Source organism: Asterias rubens, chromosome 16 (genome assembly GCF_902459465.1).
Source record: "Asterias rubens chromosome 16, eAstRub1.3, whole genome shotgun sequence".
Lineage (NCBI taxonomy): Eukaryota > Metazoa > Echinodermata > Asteroidea > Forcipulatida > Asteriidae > Asterias > Asterias rubens.
Genome location: NC_047077.1, coordinates 12,844,760 through 12,862,956, shown reverse-complemented (window position 1 = coordinate 12,862,956; position 18,197 = coordinate 12,844,760). Strand labels below are relative to the sequence as shown.

At 39.0% G+C, this 18,197-nt stretch overlaps 1 protein-coding gene across 1 annotated transcript; it reads right to left on the bottom strand.

Annotated features, from left to right (window-relative positions):
* Window positions 1-619: 619 nt before the first annotated feature.
* Window positions 620-15,357, bottom strand: LOC117301180 (tRNA (cytosine(38)-C(5))-methyltransferase-like). The gene is made up of 10 exons (XM_033785080.1): window positions 15,295-15,357; window positions 14,049-14,235; window positions 10,513-10,584; window positions 9,139-9,204; window positions 8,547-8,592; window positions 6,253-6,697; window positions 5,543-5,747; window positions 5,013-5,070; window positions 2,807-2,945; window positions 620-1,705 (listed from the first exon to the last, which is right to left on the bottom strand). Exons 1-10 carry the CDS (start codon window positions 15,311-15,313, stop codon window positions 1,584-1,586), a joined length of 1,359 nt encoding a protein of 452 aa, XP_033640971.1. The 5' UTR covers window positions 15,314-15,357; the 3' UTR covers window positions 620-1,583.
* Between the last annotated feature and the right edge of the window lie 2,840 nt (window positions 15,358-18,197).

Below are 18,197 nucleotides of genomic sequence, written 5' to 3'. Positions count from 1 at the left end.
ACAAGCAAGTGCCAAATTTCTACGCAAGCCTTGTAAAGCGTAGAATGCCTAGTAACGTTGAGTACGCACTAGCAGAAGCCAATATTTGCGCTAACCTGAATTCTGCGCTTAGGATCACGATTCCCGGATAACAAGCAAGTGCCGAATTTCTACGCTAGCCTTGTAAGCGTAGAATGCCTAGTAACGTGGAGTACACACTAGCAGAAGCCAAAATTTGCGCTAACCCGTAAAATACGCTTACTGTAAGCACCTGCTTCCATAAGTGCCGATTCTGTGCTTACGGTAAGCAGAGCCATGAATTTGGGCCCAGGTCATTGATAAACTTTGTTTGTGTGTGTGAAACTCAACACTCAATTGCCTGTCGCCTATCAATATAGTGTCACTGGTACCCTCTCCGCTTTACACATGTTAGCATGGAACAAGCTATTGAGACGAGTAGAAACCATAATAATAATAATAATAATTTATTTTTAATATAGCGTCTTACATAAAAAATCTCAAAACGCTGTACAGTGTTTTACAAACATTAAGCTAAAAAGAGTAAGCAAATTACAGCAAAATTACATTGTACAATAAGAACGACAAAAACAAACGACAAAAACAAACAAAATGACAAACACCAAAACGAGACAATCAACAAAACTACAACACCATAGAAAAGGCATTGAAAAAAACAAATGTGAAAAGTCAGAGATAATGTCTTATGGTCATGAGGCTGGTTCCAAACGGTCGACCACAGTAGTCAACCAATGGTCGACCAGCCTGAGTTAGAGTCAAAATAGTCAACCTTTAATTAACCATTGTGCACACTCGACACTTGCTCATTAAGTTGTGATGATGATATTGATGATGGTGCCACTCTTTCAGTTTCTGGACATCTCTCACAAATCTTGTCTGCATACCTCAGTGGCCATTATAGAAAAGACGGGCAAATACAGCATGAAACATCATAACATGATCCTGGTGTTTTGAGGAACCATCAAGCCTTGAGAGAGTCAGTCTCGGTGACCATATAGCAAAGGAGGACAGAGCTTGTCTGCAAACCTCAGTCATGTCAGTGGTCATTATAGAAAAGACGGGCAAATACAGCATGCAACATCATAACATGATCCTGGTGTTTTGAGGAACCATCAAGCCTTGAGAGAGTCAGTCTCGGTGACCATATAGCGAAGGAGGACAGAGCTTGTCTGCAAACCTCAGTCATGTCAGTGGTCATTATAGAAAAGACGGGCAAATACAGCATGCAACATCATAACATGATCCTGGTGTTTTGAGGAACCATCAAGCCTTGAGAGAGTCAGTCTCGGTGACCATATAGCGAAGGAGGACAGAGCTTGTCTGCAAACCTCAGTCATGTCAGTGGTCATTATAGAAAAGACGGGCAAATACAGCATGCAACATCATAACATGATCCTGGTGTTTTGAGGAACCATCAAGCCTTGAGAGAGTCAGTCTCGGTGACCATATAGCGAAGGAGGACAGAGCTTGTCTGCAAACCTCAGTCATGTCAGTGGTCATTATAGAAAAGACGGGCAAATACAGCATGCAACATCATAACATGATCCTGGTGTTTTGAGGAACCATCAAGCCTTGAGAGAGTCAGTCTCGGTGACCATATAGCGAAGGAGGACGGACACTACATGGACGTTAAGGCTGTTACCAAGTACACGGTATTCTTGCTTCCTGGACAAACCATCTGGAAACTCTGGGACAAAAAAATATGTCACGTAAGATACAGTAACATTGTTTTACACATTTTGCAGCTTATTCAGCGAGTCTGATACATTTTGTCTCAGAATACTGTTTGGTTTAGACGAAACTAATGTTGTATAATATAGACTATTACTTTATCGCAAATACTCAGTACAACCGTGTTAGGCGTTGAATGACGTGCATGCTGGTCTAGCTAGCGATCAAGTTTAATCGCAAGCTAGACCAGCATGCACCTCATGCACCACAACGTGCCCAATGGGTATTTGCGAAAAAGTCTATGAGCACATAAAGTTGTTATCAAGATTGTCCCCTGTTGAAATCTACCTGCCAAATGTGTTTCAGCATTACATACATGTACAAGGTGGGGACTAGCCCGACAGCTGACCTCACACTTCAAGGCTCGTGAATCACGCCAGAGATCTGCTGTTGAGCCAATGCCCATAAACAGTACACCTCTAACCTGACTTCATTACAAATGGCCTTCATGGTTCTGGAGATTCCCAGTTAAATCCCATGTACATAAGTAACCAATGTACAAATCCCATGTACATATGTAATCAATGCGAAGGTTTAGGGTTCAAATCCCACCCATGTGATTTGTACATGTATTTTTGTTCCCCACAGAACTCGGAAAAGTACCTAGTATAGAGTGCTTAATACACTTCAGTTGAAGGGTAAAAAAAAATATATATTCCAACTCAATCAACATTTATTTCCATAGTGGTGAAAAAATGAGAATAATAAACAAATAAATAAAATTATTTATGTCAAAGACAGACAAGAACAGTTAAAGAAAATAATTAATGAAAATGAAATGAAAAAATATAATTTAATGGATACGGAGCAAACCATTATGGGGGCATTACAGAAGCCAGGAAGGTTTGTTTTGACAAAGACAAATCAAAGAGATGACAGCAAACACAAAAGCAACGAACAAACAAAAAGAGGACAGGAAAAAAAAAATTACGATAATACAACTAATGTGCTATTTTGGTTGTTCTTGCAATTATATACTATTTTAACTTGTAAATGTACTTTTTCGGATTGCTTGGCCGCCATTGAAATAATAAAAACAATGAGGATTTTGTCTCACCAAAAGTTTGAGGAAAGTGGTGTAGATTGGCGATCTCCCGAGGTGTAAAGTAGCGAAGCTTGAGACACTTCAGCTCCTTGAGGTACTCAGCTGAGATCATCTTGACATCTTGACTGCAATTCTTCAAGAGAGTCGTTCCCTTCAATGAATGAAGAGTTTGAATTTAGCTGGATACTAAAAAATCAATAATTACACAGCACTTATAAGGTCCTGCAGCCGATTTAACGAAACGCTAGGATTAATCCTATCTCCAGTTAGGACAAGTAACTCATCCTAACTTAGGATTAATCTTAAGGTCTGCATGCTACAGTGCAGGGTTGGGACTCGTCCTAAGTCCTAAGATTAATCTTAAGTTAGGAAGAGTTTGGTGAAATAGACGGCTGGTCACACGAGGCAACTTTTGCAGGCAACTTGGAGGCAACCAACTGCAGTGCATGCTACAAGAACACTTTGGTAGCACGCAAATAATTTTTCAAACAATGTCTTACGATTCCCAAGAAAATAATGAGGATTATCAAGTGTGAATGGATTCTCTTCTTGGAGATTGCCTGGAACTGGTTGCCTGTAAATTGCCTCGTGTGACCAGGTACCCAGATTCTGTGAGAACATTCAAAGGCCCCGGTCTGAGAGGAAGGAAAAACCTCAAGTTCATGAAAAGGCCTGTTGGAAAAAATATGTTTAGGTACCCGTTGCCTTGGATCGGACGAGTTGGTCTTTGAAAAGCGTTTGAAGCTGTTCTGTTATGAAATTCATCTGGTTAGATAGAACATTCAAAAGTACAATATTGTGATCCACACAAACATATGCCTCGAAATTGCACGGTTTTCCTTACACGTCACAAATAAACACGTTCAGCCATTTTGACGAATCAAAATTTTGACTGGGTAAAACGGCATACCGTGTTAGTTAGCGACGTAAAAGGAAAACCGTGCAATTACGGGTAATACTTATGTTGATCATTATATTCTACTTTTACAATGTTGTTCTAACCATAGGCCCTATGTATTTCATAAACAAACTGTTTCAAGCGATCATTCAAAGACCAACTCGTCCGATCCAAGGCAATGTGTTCCTTTAAGTTGCCGCTGTAGATCGATGAATCAATGTTCTCTCTCTCTCTATGTTCTGAAGTTGCTTAGGATCAACAAAACTCAACAATTTGCATTGATCTGACGGTGATTCTGGGAACATCTAAGTTTGAGTTTCGACACTACTACCAAACGATTATATGGTTTCTGGAATTGGGATGTTTGTTGTCTCCTTGATTTGGATGGACACAAATAAAAACAGTTTTAACCTTAACCCCTGAAATACTTCAGGACTCCCAATGGGGTTTATCCCCCCCCCCCCCACCCCCGTGTCCATACGGTCGTCAGCGTCCATACCACTACAATATCGCCCAAATGCACAAGGCCGGATGGCCACTTCAAAGGGAGCTTATCTTCACTTATTTTGACTATCAACCCAAATCAAGTATCAACAGGGGCATGTTGCTACATACTCCTGGGGCTGAAACAGGGTTTACCCCCCTACACGGTCCGTAAGGAACGGCATGGGTATCATCCACTCGAAGCCTGGCTAGTAGGGTGTCGTGGCGGAGTGGTTAGGAGCATCAAATTCAAGTTCTGGTGGTTAAGTCATCAGTGTGTGGGTTCGAGTCCTGGTAGCGACACTTGTCAGCTTGTGTCCTTGAGCAAAATACTTAAATACTATAATTGCTTCTCTTCACCCAACTGGGTATAAATGGGTACCTGCAAGGATAAATATTGTTTATTAAAGAGCCTTTGGAGCACTATGGTTGCCCAGGGCCCAATTTCATAGCGCTGCTAAGCAAAAAAAAATGCTTAGCATGAAATTTCTCCCTTGGAAAAAACAGGAATGCCAACCAAATTTCCACAGGAATTTAGGACAAGCAAACAACAGCTGAATACCAGTAAGAAGCAACATACAACAAATGGAAATTTGGCTGGTAATCCTGTTTTTATCATGGAAGAAATTTCATGCTAAGCAAATTTTTGTGCTTAGCAGCTCTTTGAAATTGAGCCCAGGTTGTATACTCCCAAGGGAGCCGAGAAAGATTAAAGGGATTTTATTGGCCAAATGATCAGGGCACTAATGTAAAGCACATTGAGACGGTTATTGTGAAATAGGCTACATAGTTGTTAATATTATTAGTAGAGCAGAATGGACTTCTTTCAAAACTCACCTTCAATGATGAATTCACTTGCAACATTGAGCCAGTACCCTCCACATAATGACCATACCTGTAAGGCATGAAAATAAAAGTTAAACATTAAAGGCACTGGACACTATTGGTAATTGTCAAAGACCAGTCTTCTCACTTGGTGTATCTCAATCTATATACATAAAATAACAAACCTTTGAACATTTTGAGCTCAATCGGTCGTCGAAGTTGCAAGGTAATAATGAAAGAAAAAAACACCCTTGTCACATGAAGTTGTGTGCTTTCAGATGCTTGATTTCGAGACCTCAAAATCTAAATCCGAGGTCTCAAAATCAAATTCGTAGAAAATTACTTCTTTCTCGAAAACTATGTTACTTATATTCCAGGAAAAACCCAAGCAGTCAAATTATAGGGACTGAAGATCCACAGTGCCCACGGTAGGACTCGAACCACTGCACCAGCCTGACCGCCCAGATTCCTGCAACCTCAAACCCCTACCCCATTAAATTTGATAAACTATGTGGGTTAAAAAGAAGTCAACGCATACTAACGCTTTGGTGAAGCATCTCGTGTTGCAATCTTGACAAGTAACCACATCGATGATACGAGCAAACCTCATCAACAACTTGTCTTGAAGTAAGAATCTTTCTTCTTGTTCCGCTGATAGATTCTCCAAGTAATCTCCTACAAGACGCCCATGAAGATCCTCTGGATTCTGGGAGTCCAGAGGGTCTCTGGGATCTGCACCCTCACGACCTGTCCTTAAAGAAACATTACAGAATTGATTTTTGCTAACAAAACAGTTGCTTGCAGTGAAAGCACTATACGTAATCCACTATATTTGGTGGATCCCAACATATGCATAAAATAACAAATCTGTAAAAAATTTGGCTCAATTGGTCATCGAAACTGCAAGAAACTAATTAAATAAAAAACACCCTTGTTGCACAAAAATGTGTGCTTTCAGATGTCTGAGAAAGGCTTCGAGCCTGAAGTCTTTCTCAAATTCAATTTTAGTGTGAAATTACCTCTTTCTCAAAAACTATGGTACTTCAGAGGGAGTCATTTCGAAAATTGTTAATACTGATTTTGGGGTTGAACAAAGATAAATTGACTAGAGTGTAACTCGAGTGACTAGAGTGGAACTCCAACCAATGACCTCCAGATTAACGTGCAGGTTTATATTGAATTTGTAATACTTTCAACAGCTCTCCGTTGCTCGTTAGCAATTAACTTTTGACTCTATATTTTGAGTAATTACCAAACGTGTCCAGTGCTTGTAAAGACGAGTCCGACTTTGAATTTGCCTCCCTAGGATGGCTGGTTGATTGTTGATTTGTGGTTGGATTGACAGTCTGACATGAGCTGCTGTCTTCCCGATCAGATATCATTACGTCACGTAACCTCTGACTGCAACTAGCCACGCCCAAGTTTGTTTCATCTTTGCAACAGCTGCATGATGAAACGACTACATTCTTCTCCACTGAATCACTGCGATCAAAACTATTTTCCAAAGCTACATCAGCAACTTGTTTGTCTTCATCATGACAGGGGGGATCTTCTAGAATCCGCTGCTGTTGTAAGACTCTGTGCACTTCATCCGATATGTTTGTAGACTCGAACACTAGAGGGCGATGTTTGGCCACCATAAAGTAACGGAGGCGTTGGTTGGGAATGTTGAAGTGGTAAGGGGAGAGGAGGAACTCCTGTTGGGTTTGGGAAAGAATACTACATTTTTTATTAAATTTGTTGTTTGTGTTTATTTATTTGATATCCAGCAGCAGAAACTAGAAAACCCTCCATTAACATAGCGTAGACACCTTTGGTAATTGTCAAAGACCAGTTCAGGGCTGTATGCTTCGTTTTTGAAAGGGCAAAGGCACCAAGGCATTTTCTCTTTGGCAAAGGGCACCTTATGAGGAAATTGTAAATTTCTACTGGAGCATTTCAAGGGCACCAAGGCAATGGCAAGGGGCAACGGAGGCAATCACCTCCGTTGCCTCGGTGAAGTATCAGGCCTGCCAGTTTTCTCACTTGGTGTATCATAAAAATGCTGTTAAAATTTGGACTCAATTGGTCCACGATTTTGCAAGAGAATAACGAAAGTAAAAACACCCTTGCTGCATTACAGTATGTGCTTTAAGATGTATAATAAAGGGCTTCAGCTGAAGTCTTTTGCTATTTTAGTGAGAAATTACCTCTTTCTCAAAATGGTTACTTCAGATGGAGCCGTTTCTCACAATGTTTTATACATGTACTATCAACAGCTCTCCATGTCTTGTTACCAAGTAAGTTTTTATGCTAACAATTAAATGAGTAATTACCAATAGTGTCCAGTGCCTTTAAAAAATCAAAAGAAAAAATCATGTGTAAATAGATTTAGTTTCTTTTAAAAAGTATTAAAAAAAAAAAAATTGTAAAGAGTGATACAGTTATAGAGGTGTGTAATTTGACTGGTTAAATTTTTGGTACCACTTGTTTCTTGGTCATCATTGTCCAACCACACCCATCCCTTCGTATGGGATGTAAAGCCGTTGGTCATGTGTGTTGTCGACTTCATGTGACAATGGTGTTTTTTCCTTTCAGTTTTATCTCGCAACTTCGACGACCAATATTGAGCTCAAATTTTGGGGAGAGGTTGATAGTATAAAACATTGTGAGAAACGGCTCCCTCTGAAGTGACGTAGTTTTCAAGAAAGAAGCAATTTTCCACAAATTTGATTTCGAGACCTCAAGTTTAAAATTTGAGATCTCGAAATCAAGCATCTGAAAGCACACAACTTCGTGTGACAAGGGTGTTTTGGTCTTTCATAGTTATCTCGCAACTCCGACGACCAATCGAGCTCAAATTTTCACGGGTTTGTTATTTTATGCGTATGTTGAGATACACCAAGTGAGAAGACTGGTCTTTGACAATTACCAATAGTGTCCAGTGTCTTTAATCTAGTTTCAAAAATAAGCAGGACTGAAAATTCTGGAAGACACAGTAGAACAAAAGAAAAATATAATTGAAAAATTATACAAGCCAAACTGATATTTCCTGCATTTATGTTCAAGCCTTCTTATCTTCTCTTTTTGTTCGTGGCCGAGCGGTTAAGAGCCCCGAATTCAAACTCTGGTGTTTCTGATCAGCAGAGTGTGGGTTCGAATCCCAAGCCGTAACACTCGTGTCCTTAAGCAAGACACTTAACCATTGCTTCGTCCCTCGGATGGGACGTAAAGCCATTGGTCCTGTGTGTTGTGTAACGCACGTAAAATAACCCAGTGCACTTATCGTAAAGAGAAGAGGGGTTCACCCCTGTGTTCTTGGTTTGATTGGCAGCATATTGCGCCACAGCACCTTGTAAACCATTACGTGGATTAGGTCTCACGTAGTCTCACATACCTTGCAGGAATTCTGTATGTTACAGCATCACTGAGTGACGGATTTGAAATGCCGCTATTATGATAGTCTGTGTCTATTAAAGCCAACCTGGAGATAAAGAACCCTTTGTGGCACCTCTGTTAAAAAACCTCAAATATTATTTTGCAGACACAAAGCTACGAAAAACGTACCTGATAAGTATAGCTGCACTGTCGCAACGTCTGTATGAGGTGACTCCTTTAAAACAAAAAAATTACACTTTACTTCAAGAACACCTAAAAAAGTCAAATTTTAGATTTCTTAACTAAGACCTTTCAAACATCTACAGGTTTGTGAGTTTATGTATAATGGTGGATTACATAAAGTGCTTACACTGCCAGAAACTGTTTAGCAAAACACAATCCTGTAATGTTCCTTTAAAGACACTGGGCACTATAGGTAATTGTCAAAGACTAGTCTTCTCACTTGGCATCAAATAACAAACTTGTAAAAACTTTAGCTCAATTGGTTGTCAAAATTGCGAGATAATAATGAAAGAAAACCACCCTTGTCAAACGAAGTTGTGGGCTTTCACATGCTTGATTTCGAAATCAAATTTGTGGAAAATTACTTCTTTCTTGAAACCTACGTTTCTCACAAAGTTTTATACTACCAACCTCTCCCCATTACTCGTTACCAAGTAAAGTTTGATGCTAATAAATATTTTGAGTAACTATTGTACCAATAGTGTCCACTGCCTTTCACTATTGACCCCTAGTAAGAGCCCCTATCATTTCTCCTTACCTTGTATTTGATGTCTCAAATCCTTTGACATTTTCCAGAAGAATATAACTTGGCAGTTTAGATAATCTGAAAGAGAGTACATGTACAACAAGATAGACTTAAAAACCAAAAATCAATATTCTTTATCCCCGATGCAAATTTACCATCTATTAAATCATTTGCAGTACCCGCTGTTAAAACATAGGATTCGAACTGCCTCTAGCTACCGGGCAATCTTGGTGGTCTAGTTGGTATGACACTGCTCTAGAATTGCAAAGGTCGTGGGTTCGAATCCCACCCGAGTAAAATGCGTGTGATTTTTTTCACAGAACTCAGGAAAGTACTGAGTATACAGTGCCGGATTAACGTGCCGGAGGTCGTTGGTTCGAATCCCACTCTAGTCAATTCTTTGTTCAACCCCAAAAATCATTTACAAATTTACCCAGTCAGTTTCCCTTGTGGTTTATATTGATATCTGAAACAAAAAGTCGCATCCCCTTAAGGTGATCCCCTAGCTGCCGCTTCCCAGGTTGTATCGTAATTTGGGTGTGATCCCTGGCTACACGGCAGTTAACGGTTGTATGGCTTCTGACTGGCACCCCCGAACAAAGATATTGACAAAATAGGGACACCGCCAATATAGGGCTAGATAGCTCAGTTGGTAGAGCGCCGGCACGTTAATCCGGAGGTCGTTGGTTCGAATCCCACTCTAGTCAATTCTTTGTTCAACCCCAAAAATCATTTACAAATTTACCCAGTCAGTTTCCCTTGTGGTTTATATTGAAGTTAGATTTTTTTACTTTTTTTTTTTTTTTTTTTAAATCGGAAAATAGTAAATAGTAAAAAAAAAAAGGATGCGGCCCTGCGGGGACGATCAACTGGTATTTTTTTTTCATTTGGCCTAATATTAGTGACTGATACATTAAAAGACTGTTGTGCTTGTAAGGTGGAACTTCCTTCATCTCACATGGTCCAAAACCCTTGCATGAGCATTGATAGTCAGTTTCCTCGTTACATTTAAACGCACTTGGCACTATTGGTAATTACTCAAAATAATTGTTAGTGCAAAAACTCCCTTGGTACTATGGTAGTGAGCAATAGTATAAAACATTGTTAGAAACAGCTCCCTCTGGTGTAACATAGTTTTTGAGGGAAGAGCTGTTTCTCACTCAAATAGTAAAAGACTTCAGGCCTAAAGCCCTTTTTAGGCATCTGAAAGCACACAAATCTGTGCAACAGTAATAAACCGTCAGGCCTAATGGTTACCGACATCTAGGTCCTTCTTAGGACTCCTTGTCGAATCATTTTTAGAAAGATGAACAACATTTAAAACAAATTGACCACACAGCAACAACTGCAGACAATAAAATACACACAGAAACCATTGGTACTTGCTTTGGTAATAGATCTAGAAGCTGAATAAAACTTTGTGTGCGTGGATCATCACTATCTCCTTTCAAACCAACCCTGAGGATGAAACAAAACCAAGATGTTTATAAGGAAGATTTAAAGACAGTGGACACTATTGTATTGGTAATTGTCAAAGGCTAGTCTTCACAGTTAGTGTATCTCAACATATGCATAAAATAACAAACCTGTGAAAATTTGAGCTCAATCGGTCGTCGAGTTTGCGAGATAACAATGAAAGAAAAAACACACTTGTCACACAAAGTTGTGTGCTTTCTGATGCTTGATTTCGAGAGCTCAAACTCTAAACTTGAGGTCTCGAAATCAGATTCATGGGAAATTACTTCTTTCTCGAAAACTACGTCACTTCAGAGAGAGCTGTTTCTCACAATGTTTTATACCATCAACCTCTCCCCATTACTTGTAGTCAAGAAAGGTTTTATGGTGATAATTATTTTGAGTAATTACCAATAGTGTCCACTGCCTTTAAAATGACTCCACTCATCAGTTGATCAGACCCAACTCTCTGTTCCTAGAACTAGACGGAAGGCTGGGGATAGCTCATTCACCATGGTCTGCCCTGGTCTATGGAACTACCTTGCTTTTAGTAAAATCAGACTACCCGCCAAGACTCCACTCAGTTCTTATGCTAAGTAAACAACAACTAAATACATGTACCAGTCACCTGCAAAGGATATATGGCATGAAATTTTGGCCAGTAACATGTGTAAAATAAGCAAGCTTTTTTCGTGCTTAAGCAATTGTTTTGCTTAAGCAGCTCTATGGAATGGGAGACTTTCTGGGACGATAGAGGGCAGCAGACTTACCGGGTAAATCCATTGTTCTCAGAATTATGCGCATGTTCAGAACTACATAAACAATGGAAATTTACCCGGTATGTCTGCTGCCGCCTAGCGTTGGAAAGTCTCCTATTAGCCCCTGGAAAAAGCTGGACTCTGATGCTGCATACTGTCTAAGTACTGATGATGAGGATTTCCCACCAAGCTAATCCGCATCATCAGTACTCAACTCAAGCAACTCCCATCGCTTAAAGATGCTATGTCAGGTTTTTGGCACCAAACATTAAAAAATAGTTTTTTTTGAGTGAATGGTATTTCAAAGAGTATCACCCGCTCTAACGAAAACAAGTTAAACTTTTACTTTTGAAGGCAGTGGACACTATTGGTAATTGTCAAAGACTAGCCTTCACAGTTGGTGTATCTCAACATATGCATAAAATAACAAACCTGTGAAAATTTGAGCTCAATCGGTCGTCTAAGTTGCGGGATAATAATGAAAGAAAAAAACACCCATGTCACACGAAGTTGTGTTCTTTCATATGCTTGATTTCGATACCTCAAATTCTGAACTTGAGGTCTCGAAATAAAATTTGTGGAAAATTACTTCTTTCTCAAAAACAACATCACTTCAGAGGGAGCCGTTTCTCACAGTGTTTTACACTATCAACCTGTCCCCATTACCTGTTACCAAATAAGGTTTTATGGTAGTCATTATTTTGAGTAATTACCAATAGTGTCCACTGCCTTTAATGGTCAGGAACCATGACAAAAATTTAAAACGTTTCTTATAAAACACATAAGAATTGGTCACGTAATATATTTTCGGGATCCCGACAAAAACTAATTTTGAGCACTTTATTTCGCTGCTACTAATAATTGGCGGACTTTTTCCAGCAATGGCTCAAATGAAAGCTTGTAACTTTCTCGACCCCAATCAAAATACCAATTGAATTTTGAATCAAAATTTTGGGGTCAAATCGGCAAAAAATATGACATAGCATCTTTAAAGGCAGTGGACACTATTGGTAATTACTCAAAACAATTTTTAGCATAAAAACTTACTTTGTAACGAGTAATGGAGAGCTGTTGATAGAATAAAACATTGTGAGAAACGGCTCCCTCTGAAGTATCGTAGTTTTCAAGAAAGAAGTAATTTTCCACGAATTTGATTTCAAGACCTCAGAATTAGATGTTGAGGTCTTGAAATCAAGCATCTGAAAGTATCTGAAAGCACTTAACTTCGTGTGACAATGTGTTTTTTCCTTTCATTATCGTCTCGCAACCTCGACGACCAATTGAGCTCAAATTTCCACAGGTTTTGTTCATATATGGGGGTTTTCTTATTAATAGCATATTAAATCATTAGTTACATCGACAACAATCTACTTTTTGGTTGAAAGTTGTCGATGGTTAAGCACCACAACTATCTCACTAAATTTAAGTATATAGTCTTCAAGAAAATCAGCTTTCGCCAAAATTTTTGTAGTCTGTGTACGTCATTGAATTTAACTAGTAGGCCTATATAGCCTTTAACATAATCAGCTTTCGCCGAAATTGTTGAAGTCTTTATGCATTAATATAGACCTTAGGAATATCAATGAATTGTATGTTTGTATATATACTTGTATACTGCTCAATTTAAGTATAATATAGCTTTCAACATTTTCAGCTTTTGCCGGAATTGTTGCAGCCTATAGTCATAATATATCTCCGTCTTGTATTTTTGCATGTACATGTACACTGTATTAATATAAAGTTGGTATTCCTGCGTGCGTGGTGCGTACTTTTAATTTTGAACAGCGAAACAAAAATTGTCAGCTTTCATTTATTAAAATTTGGCGATACGTGTTTAAAAAATAAACACCAAATTTAAAATACTGTCAATCAGGTCAACCTGTTGTGCGTCATTGTGACAGGAGCGTTGGCAGTATAGCTTAATGACGGGCAATATAGCCATACCTTGAATACCAACTTTTCTTTTTACATAATTGTATAGGCCCTTACCTATTTCCCCAAGGACTTTTTGTACACCAAATATAATCATGAACATAAATAAGGCCTCCCTGAAGGAATTGACAACTTTGCCAGTCACTGGAACAAAATATTCGTAAACTTTTGTCTCCGTGAAAGAACTCAAAGGGACGTTAGTAATAGATGATTTCCACGAAACACCTGCTTTGCAAACTAAACTACACGAACTAAGCGAGAAGAAGTTAGTTTCTTCCGAACACACCTAAACCTTGATTTCGCCTGAACAGCCAGAACAAGAAAACAATAAGCTAGATAACATAATTCACAGCCTGGACGTTCTAACTAAGCACATTAGTATTCTAACGAAGGTTGTGGAGGACAAACTGTAACAGTCACTAGTTCATTGAAATCAAACACGGGAGCCATAACCGAAGCTGTTGGGAAAATGTGCATTCAAAGCATGGGCTTCGAAAGCAAAATAAAAAGCATGTTAAAGGGGGATGGCCACGAGCCATTAATGGCGGATTCAAAACAAAAACATTCCCGTTACTGCACATCACTGGCGACCACATAATAGACGCCACACTTAAGGTTATCGGGGATAAAGCCCCTCCAATTCCAAGCCACATTATGGGATTTAATATGCATGCATCACTTGGGTTTTGAGTGTCAGTTGTTGTTGTTTTTTTAAATAAAAAATCTCGGTCAACTTCTTTTTGACTCTGTATTCTAAAGCAAGAAATTCCAACAAACCTTGTGAACGGTTGGCATGGTGGACTCATCAGAAACATGTCAGCGTCCAAGGCGGTAAACTCTGCTCGGGTTAAAGATTGAATATTTCTCTGCATGAGGTTGACATCTGGAAAGTTGTGTTGATAAATCTTGTTGGCAAGATCATTAATGTCAACAGCGGTAACCACCGACGCTTCAAGATGGCTTGCTGAGAAGGGAAAGCGACACAGAATGATGATAATAGTAACTATTTCTTTTACAATAACCGTACCATTGCGCTGTATTGCACACGTCACTGGGCCAATAACATTCTGGTTATCTTTCTCAGGTCCTTAGGAAGTGTACAGCCCTGTGTGTTGCAGCATCCTCCGTGGTTGCAGCGGCACTCAAAAGGCAGCATAAAAAACAACCTCTACCTTTGCAGGTTCTCCAAGTTTTGCTTGAAATAGGCCTAATGATTGCAATTTGTGTCTGATCTGAATTCCACCAATGGTCAAACACCCTTTGCTTTAACGGCAAATCCTTTTTTTTTTTTTTTTTTTTTTTTTAATTTCCTGGACATAGGTCCAAACACAAGGATTTTAAACCAAAATGGCGCCCGGCCGCTTTCCGTGCAATTTTTTTTTCTGCTTAAAAATTCACACTTTTCGTAAAGTTTTTCCATTACATTTGTTTTGGTATTACACAGCACAGACTAGAGTTCTAATATATCTGTGATTTATTTGCCGTTTTTAAGGTATTTAAAACTTGTTGGCGGCGCTCTGGACAAGTTGTCGGCGTTGTCGGCCTTTAGTTAGTAGGACCCGCCGAACGAACCAAAATAGTTCTAGGAGTAGGTTGAACCTAGCTTAAAAAAAAATATTTTTTTAACGGTTGTTCCTTCCTACGCTATAACGACCGTAACCCTCCTTCGGCTCCTCTGCCAGTGGAGTGCAGTCGGGAGGAGGGTTACGCCACGGCTACGCGGGTAGTTCCTTCCCCCCCCCCCTTCACGCCCTTCCACTAGCCCACCTTGTTGAGCTGTAATTGTTAATGGCTCCTCTTTTAACATTGGTCTCATCATGATCACTGTCGCCAGCTCAACAAGGTCACGGTGGGCTAAAAAAAAACTCTATAAAAAAAAAAAAAAAAGTCTAAGCCAGGTCCATCAACTTCAACTCAATCAAGGAATTCTGCAGTAAAGCTCGGAAAGCTCTATCATGAAATTCAGCCTAGACTAACCATTTTCAGTTTCAGCTTTTTAAACAGGACCTCTATAATCACTAACCTTTCAATGCATAATGCATCCCTCCAATACCACTGTACAGTTCCACCACACGGCAAACCCTGGGCGCAGCCATTTTTTAAATGGTTCAAATCAACCGATAGGTGGCGGGCTTCATATTAAAAAACGATAGGTGGCGGGCTGCGTCTTTTGCAACGCAACTTCACAGCCCGAGTTTTTGCCAACCCAGATTGGAAAACTATGGAAAGCCAATAAGCCATAATAAGTGCATATCAAGAAAGGGTCGCAGTTTTTGGTATGATTGTAACCAACTTGTTAAAACTAATTATGAGAGGTATTTTACTTACTTGAAAGTTTGCAGAAAATTTTGAAATATTTGTTGCTAAAGGAACATGTTGCCTTGGATCGTAAAGGTTTGATCGAGCTTACGCGCCGTGGATTTTACTCTGTGCGAACGGCGTGAGTCGGGCTCAGTGCCACGGGAGACCACGAAGTCGTCTGACTCTGACGAGGGTGAAAATAAAGGGACTTGCAGCTTCTTCATGAAAGTTTTATTGAAAATATTGGCAGCAAAGTCAATAAAACGAGGGCAAGGTAAAACAAAAAACAAAAAAAACACTTTGTGCACAAACACATGACATCGTGTGAATAATTAATCTTTTGGAACTAGTATTACTGGCATTCAGCCACCTGAAAGGTTTCATGATACAAACTCGAGAATATTCTTCAGTGATTTCGAAAAAGTAAAGCCTCGATTGAACAAACAAATGCAACGACAATTATGTCTTTTAAACGCACGTTGAACAACTTTAAACATTGCAAATAATAATATTCGTTCATTTCAGCAACCTTGAGCCATCCGCTCATAAGGTAAAACTTTAAACATTGCAAATTAATATTCTTTCATTTCAGCAACCTTGGGCCATCCGCTAATCAGGTACAACTTTTAACATTGCAAATAATTATTATTTCATTTCAGCAACCTTGGGCCATCTGCTCATCAGGTGAAACTTTAAACAATGTAATTTTTTATGACCTTTGCAGATTATTCAAACATTCTTACATTTCGAGCACCCTAGAGCCCTTCGTCCGGCACTAGCATACTTAATACTAGCATACTTAATTGACTTGATGTGAAACCTTTTGATATAAATAATGTATGTATTATACTATTTATGGGGCCAGCATCAAAAAAAATTCTTAATAAGCAGTATCAACTCAAGTATGAACGAGTCTAGAAATCTACAATTGTTTTATTTTATTGTTTTGGCGGCCTAGAGTGGATTTCCTCTCCACCCCAAGAAGAAGCACCACCAAGCTCATTGAGAAACAGTGTGAAGAGTGTCGCCAATATCCGATTGCATTTCAGTAGTTATCCATTTTAGGTGTTACGAGCGGATCGACGCTTGTCCATGCGTCTACAGTGGGGGAAAAATCCCAAATTGTGACATGGAAGTTGTTGACTTCTATTTAAATAAAAATGTAATTGTGGTAGGACAAATTAACGTTACAGTCCAAAAATTACCATAGATTGAAATTGACGGGTTTCAGGGGAGGGGGAGGTACTCCGAAGAAATTTATTGGTGTTGGGTGTTGAGTTACCGTAGAATGGAGCCATTTGGAGGATTCCGAAGCGCCATTATGACTCTTGTGATGGAAGCAATCGGTGCAGTGTTTAAAGCCATTATACACTTTCGGTAAACAGTATTGTCCAAGTCCCATACTTCGTGTATCACAACTTATCAATAAATTAATAACAAACCTGTGAAAACTTAGGCTCAATCGTTCATCGGAGTCGGGAGAAAATAACGGGAAAAGCCACTCTTGTTTTCGCGCGTTTCGCCGTGTCATGACATGTGTTTAAAATAAATCCGTCGTTCTCGCTATCGAGAATTGATATTGTTTTAATGTTTTCTCAAACAGTAAAGCATTTCATGGAACAATAATTTTAAGAGAAGTCTTTTACCATTACCTTCTGTAAACCCTGTAATTATTTGTAAATCTGTGAACTTTTTTTTTCTGTACCGAAAGTGTATAATGGCTTTAAAGGCAGTGGACACTTTCGGTAAACAATTTTATCCAAGGCCCACACTTCGTGCTTCACAACTAATATATAAAATAACAAACCTGTGAAAATTTAAGCTCAATTGACCATCGGAGTCGGGAGAAAATAACGGGAAAACCCACCCTTGTTTCCGCACGTTTCGCCGTGTCATGTTTAAAATAAATCCGTAATTCTCGCTATCGAGAATTGATATTGTTTTAATGTTTTCTCAAAAAGTAAAGCATTTCATGGAATAATATTTCAAGACAAGTCTTTCACAATTTTTCTGTTCCGAAAATGGCAATTACTCAAAATAATTATTAGCATTAAAACATTCAAAGGCGCTGGTCAGGTTTTGTCAAGATGTTGTGTAAATTTTGTTCCCGAGTCTTGGTGCTATGTTGGAGTAAGCCCTGTCCCCTGTCCCCGAACATTCTACCTTTTGAGACTGGAAAAAATAAAACTTGCAATTTAGAAAGGGTCCTTTTGTCTCCAGGGCTTGACACTCTACATAAAACTGCTGTATACGTTCTTGTACTTTTAAGATGCTCATGCACTTCATGTAAAAAAAAGTTTTTAAAATAAAAAAAACAAATTTATAAATAATTATGTTCTTCTTTTGTATCGTACTTCCCCAAAATAATGAAACAACCAAATACAACAATCAACAATCAATAAATGATAACCAATAAAGCAATAGTCATTCACTCTGAAATCGCTGTTTGATGCAAAGGTATCATATCTTTTTTTAAAAGGTCATTGTGTAACCCCTTTTTGTTTTCTTTCTTTTTTCATTTCGGTTTTTATAGTTCCAATTCTGCATCTCGCCCTTAAGATTACTGATTAATTTTAAGATAGGGTCCCCGTGATTGATCAAATGGTAAACTCAGCAAAACCAGCG

Coding starts and splice junctions, on each gene's coding strand:
- LOC117301180 (XM_033785080.1), bottom strand. Junction 10,585..14,048: donor CCATGCCAACCGTTCACAAG/GTTTGTTGGAAT, acceptor TTTCATCCTCAG/GGTTGGTTTGAAAGGAGATA. Junction 5,071..5,542: donor ACGAGATGCTTCACCAAAGC/GTTAGTATGCGT, acceptor CATGCCTTACAG/GTATGGTCATTATGTGGAGG.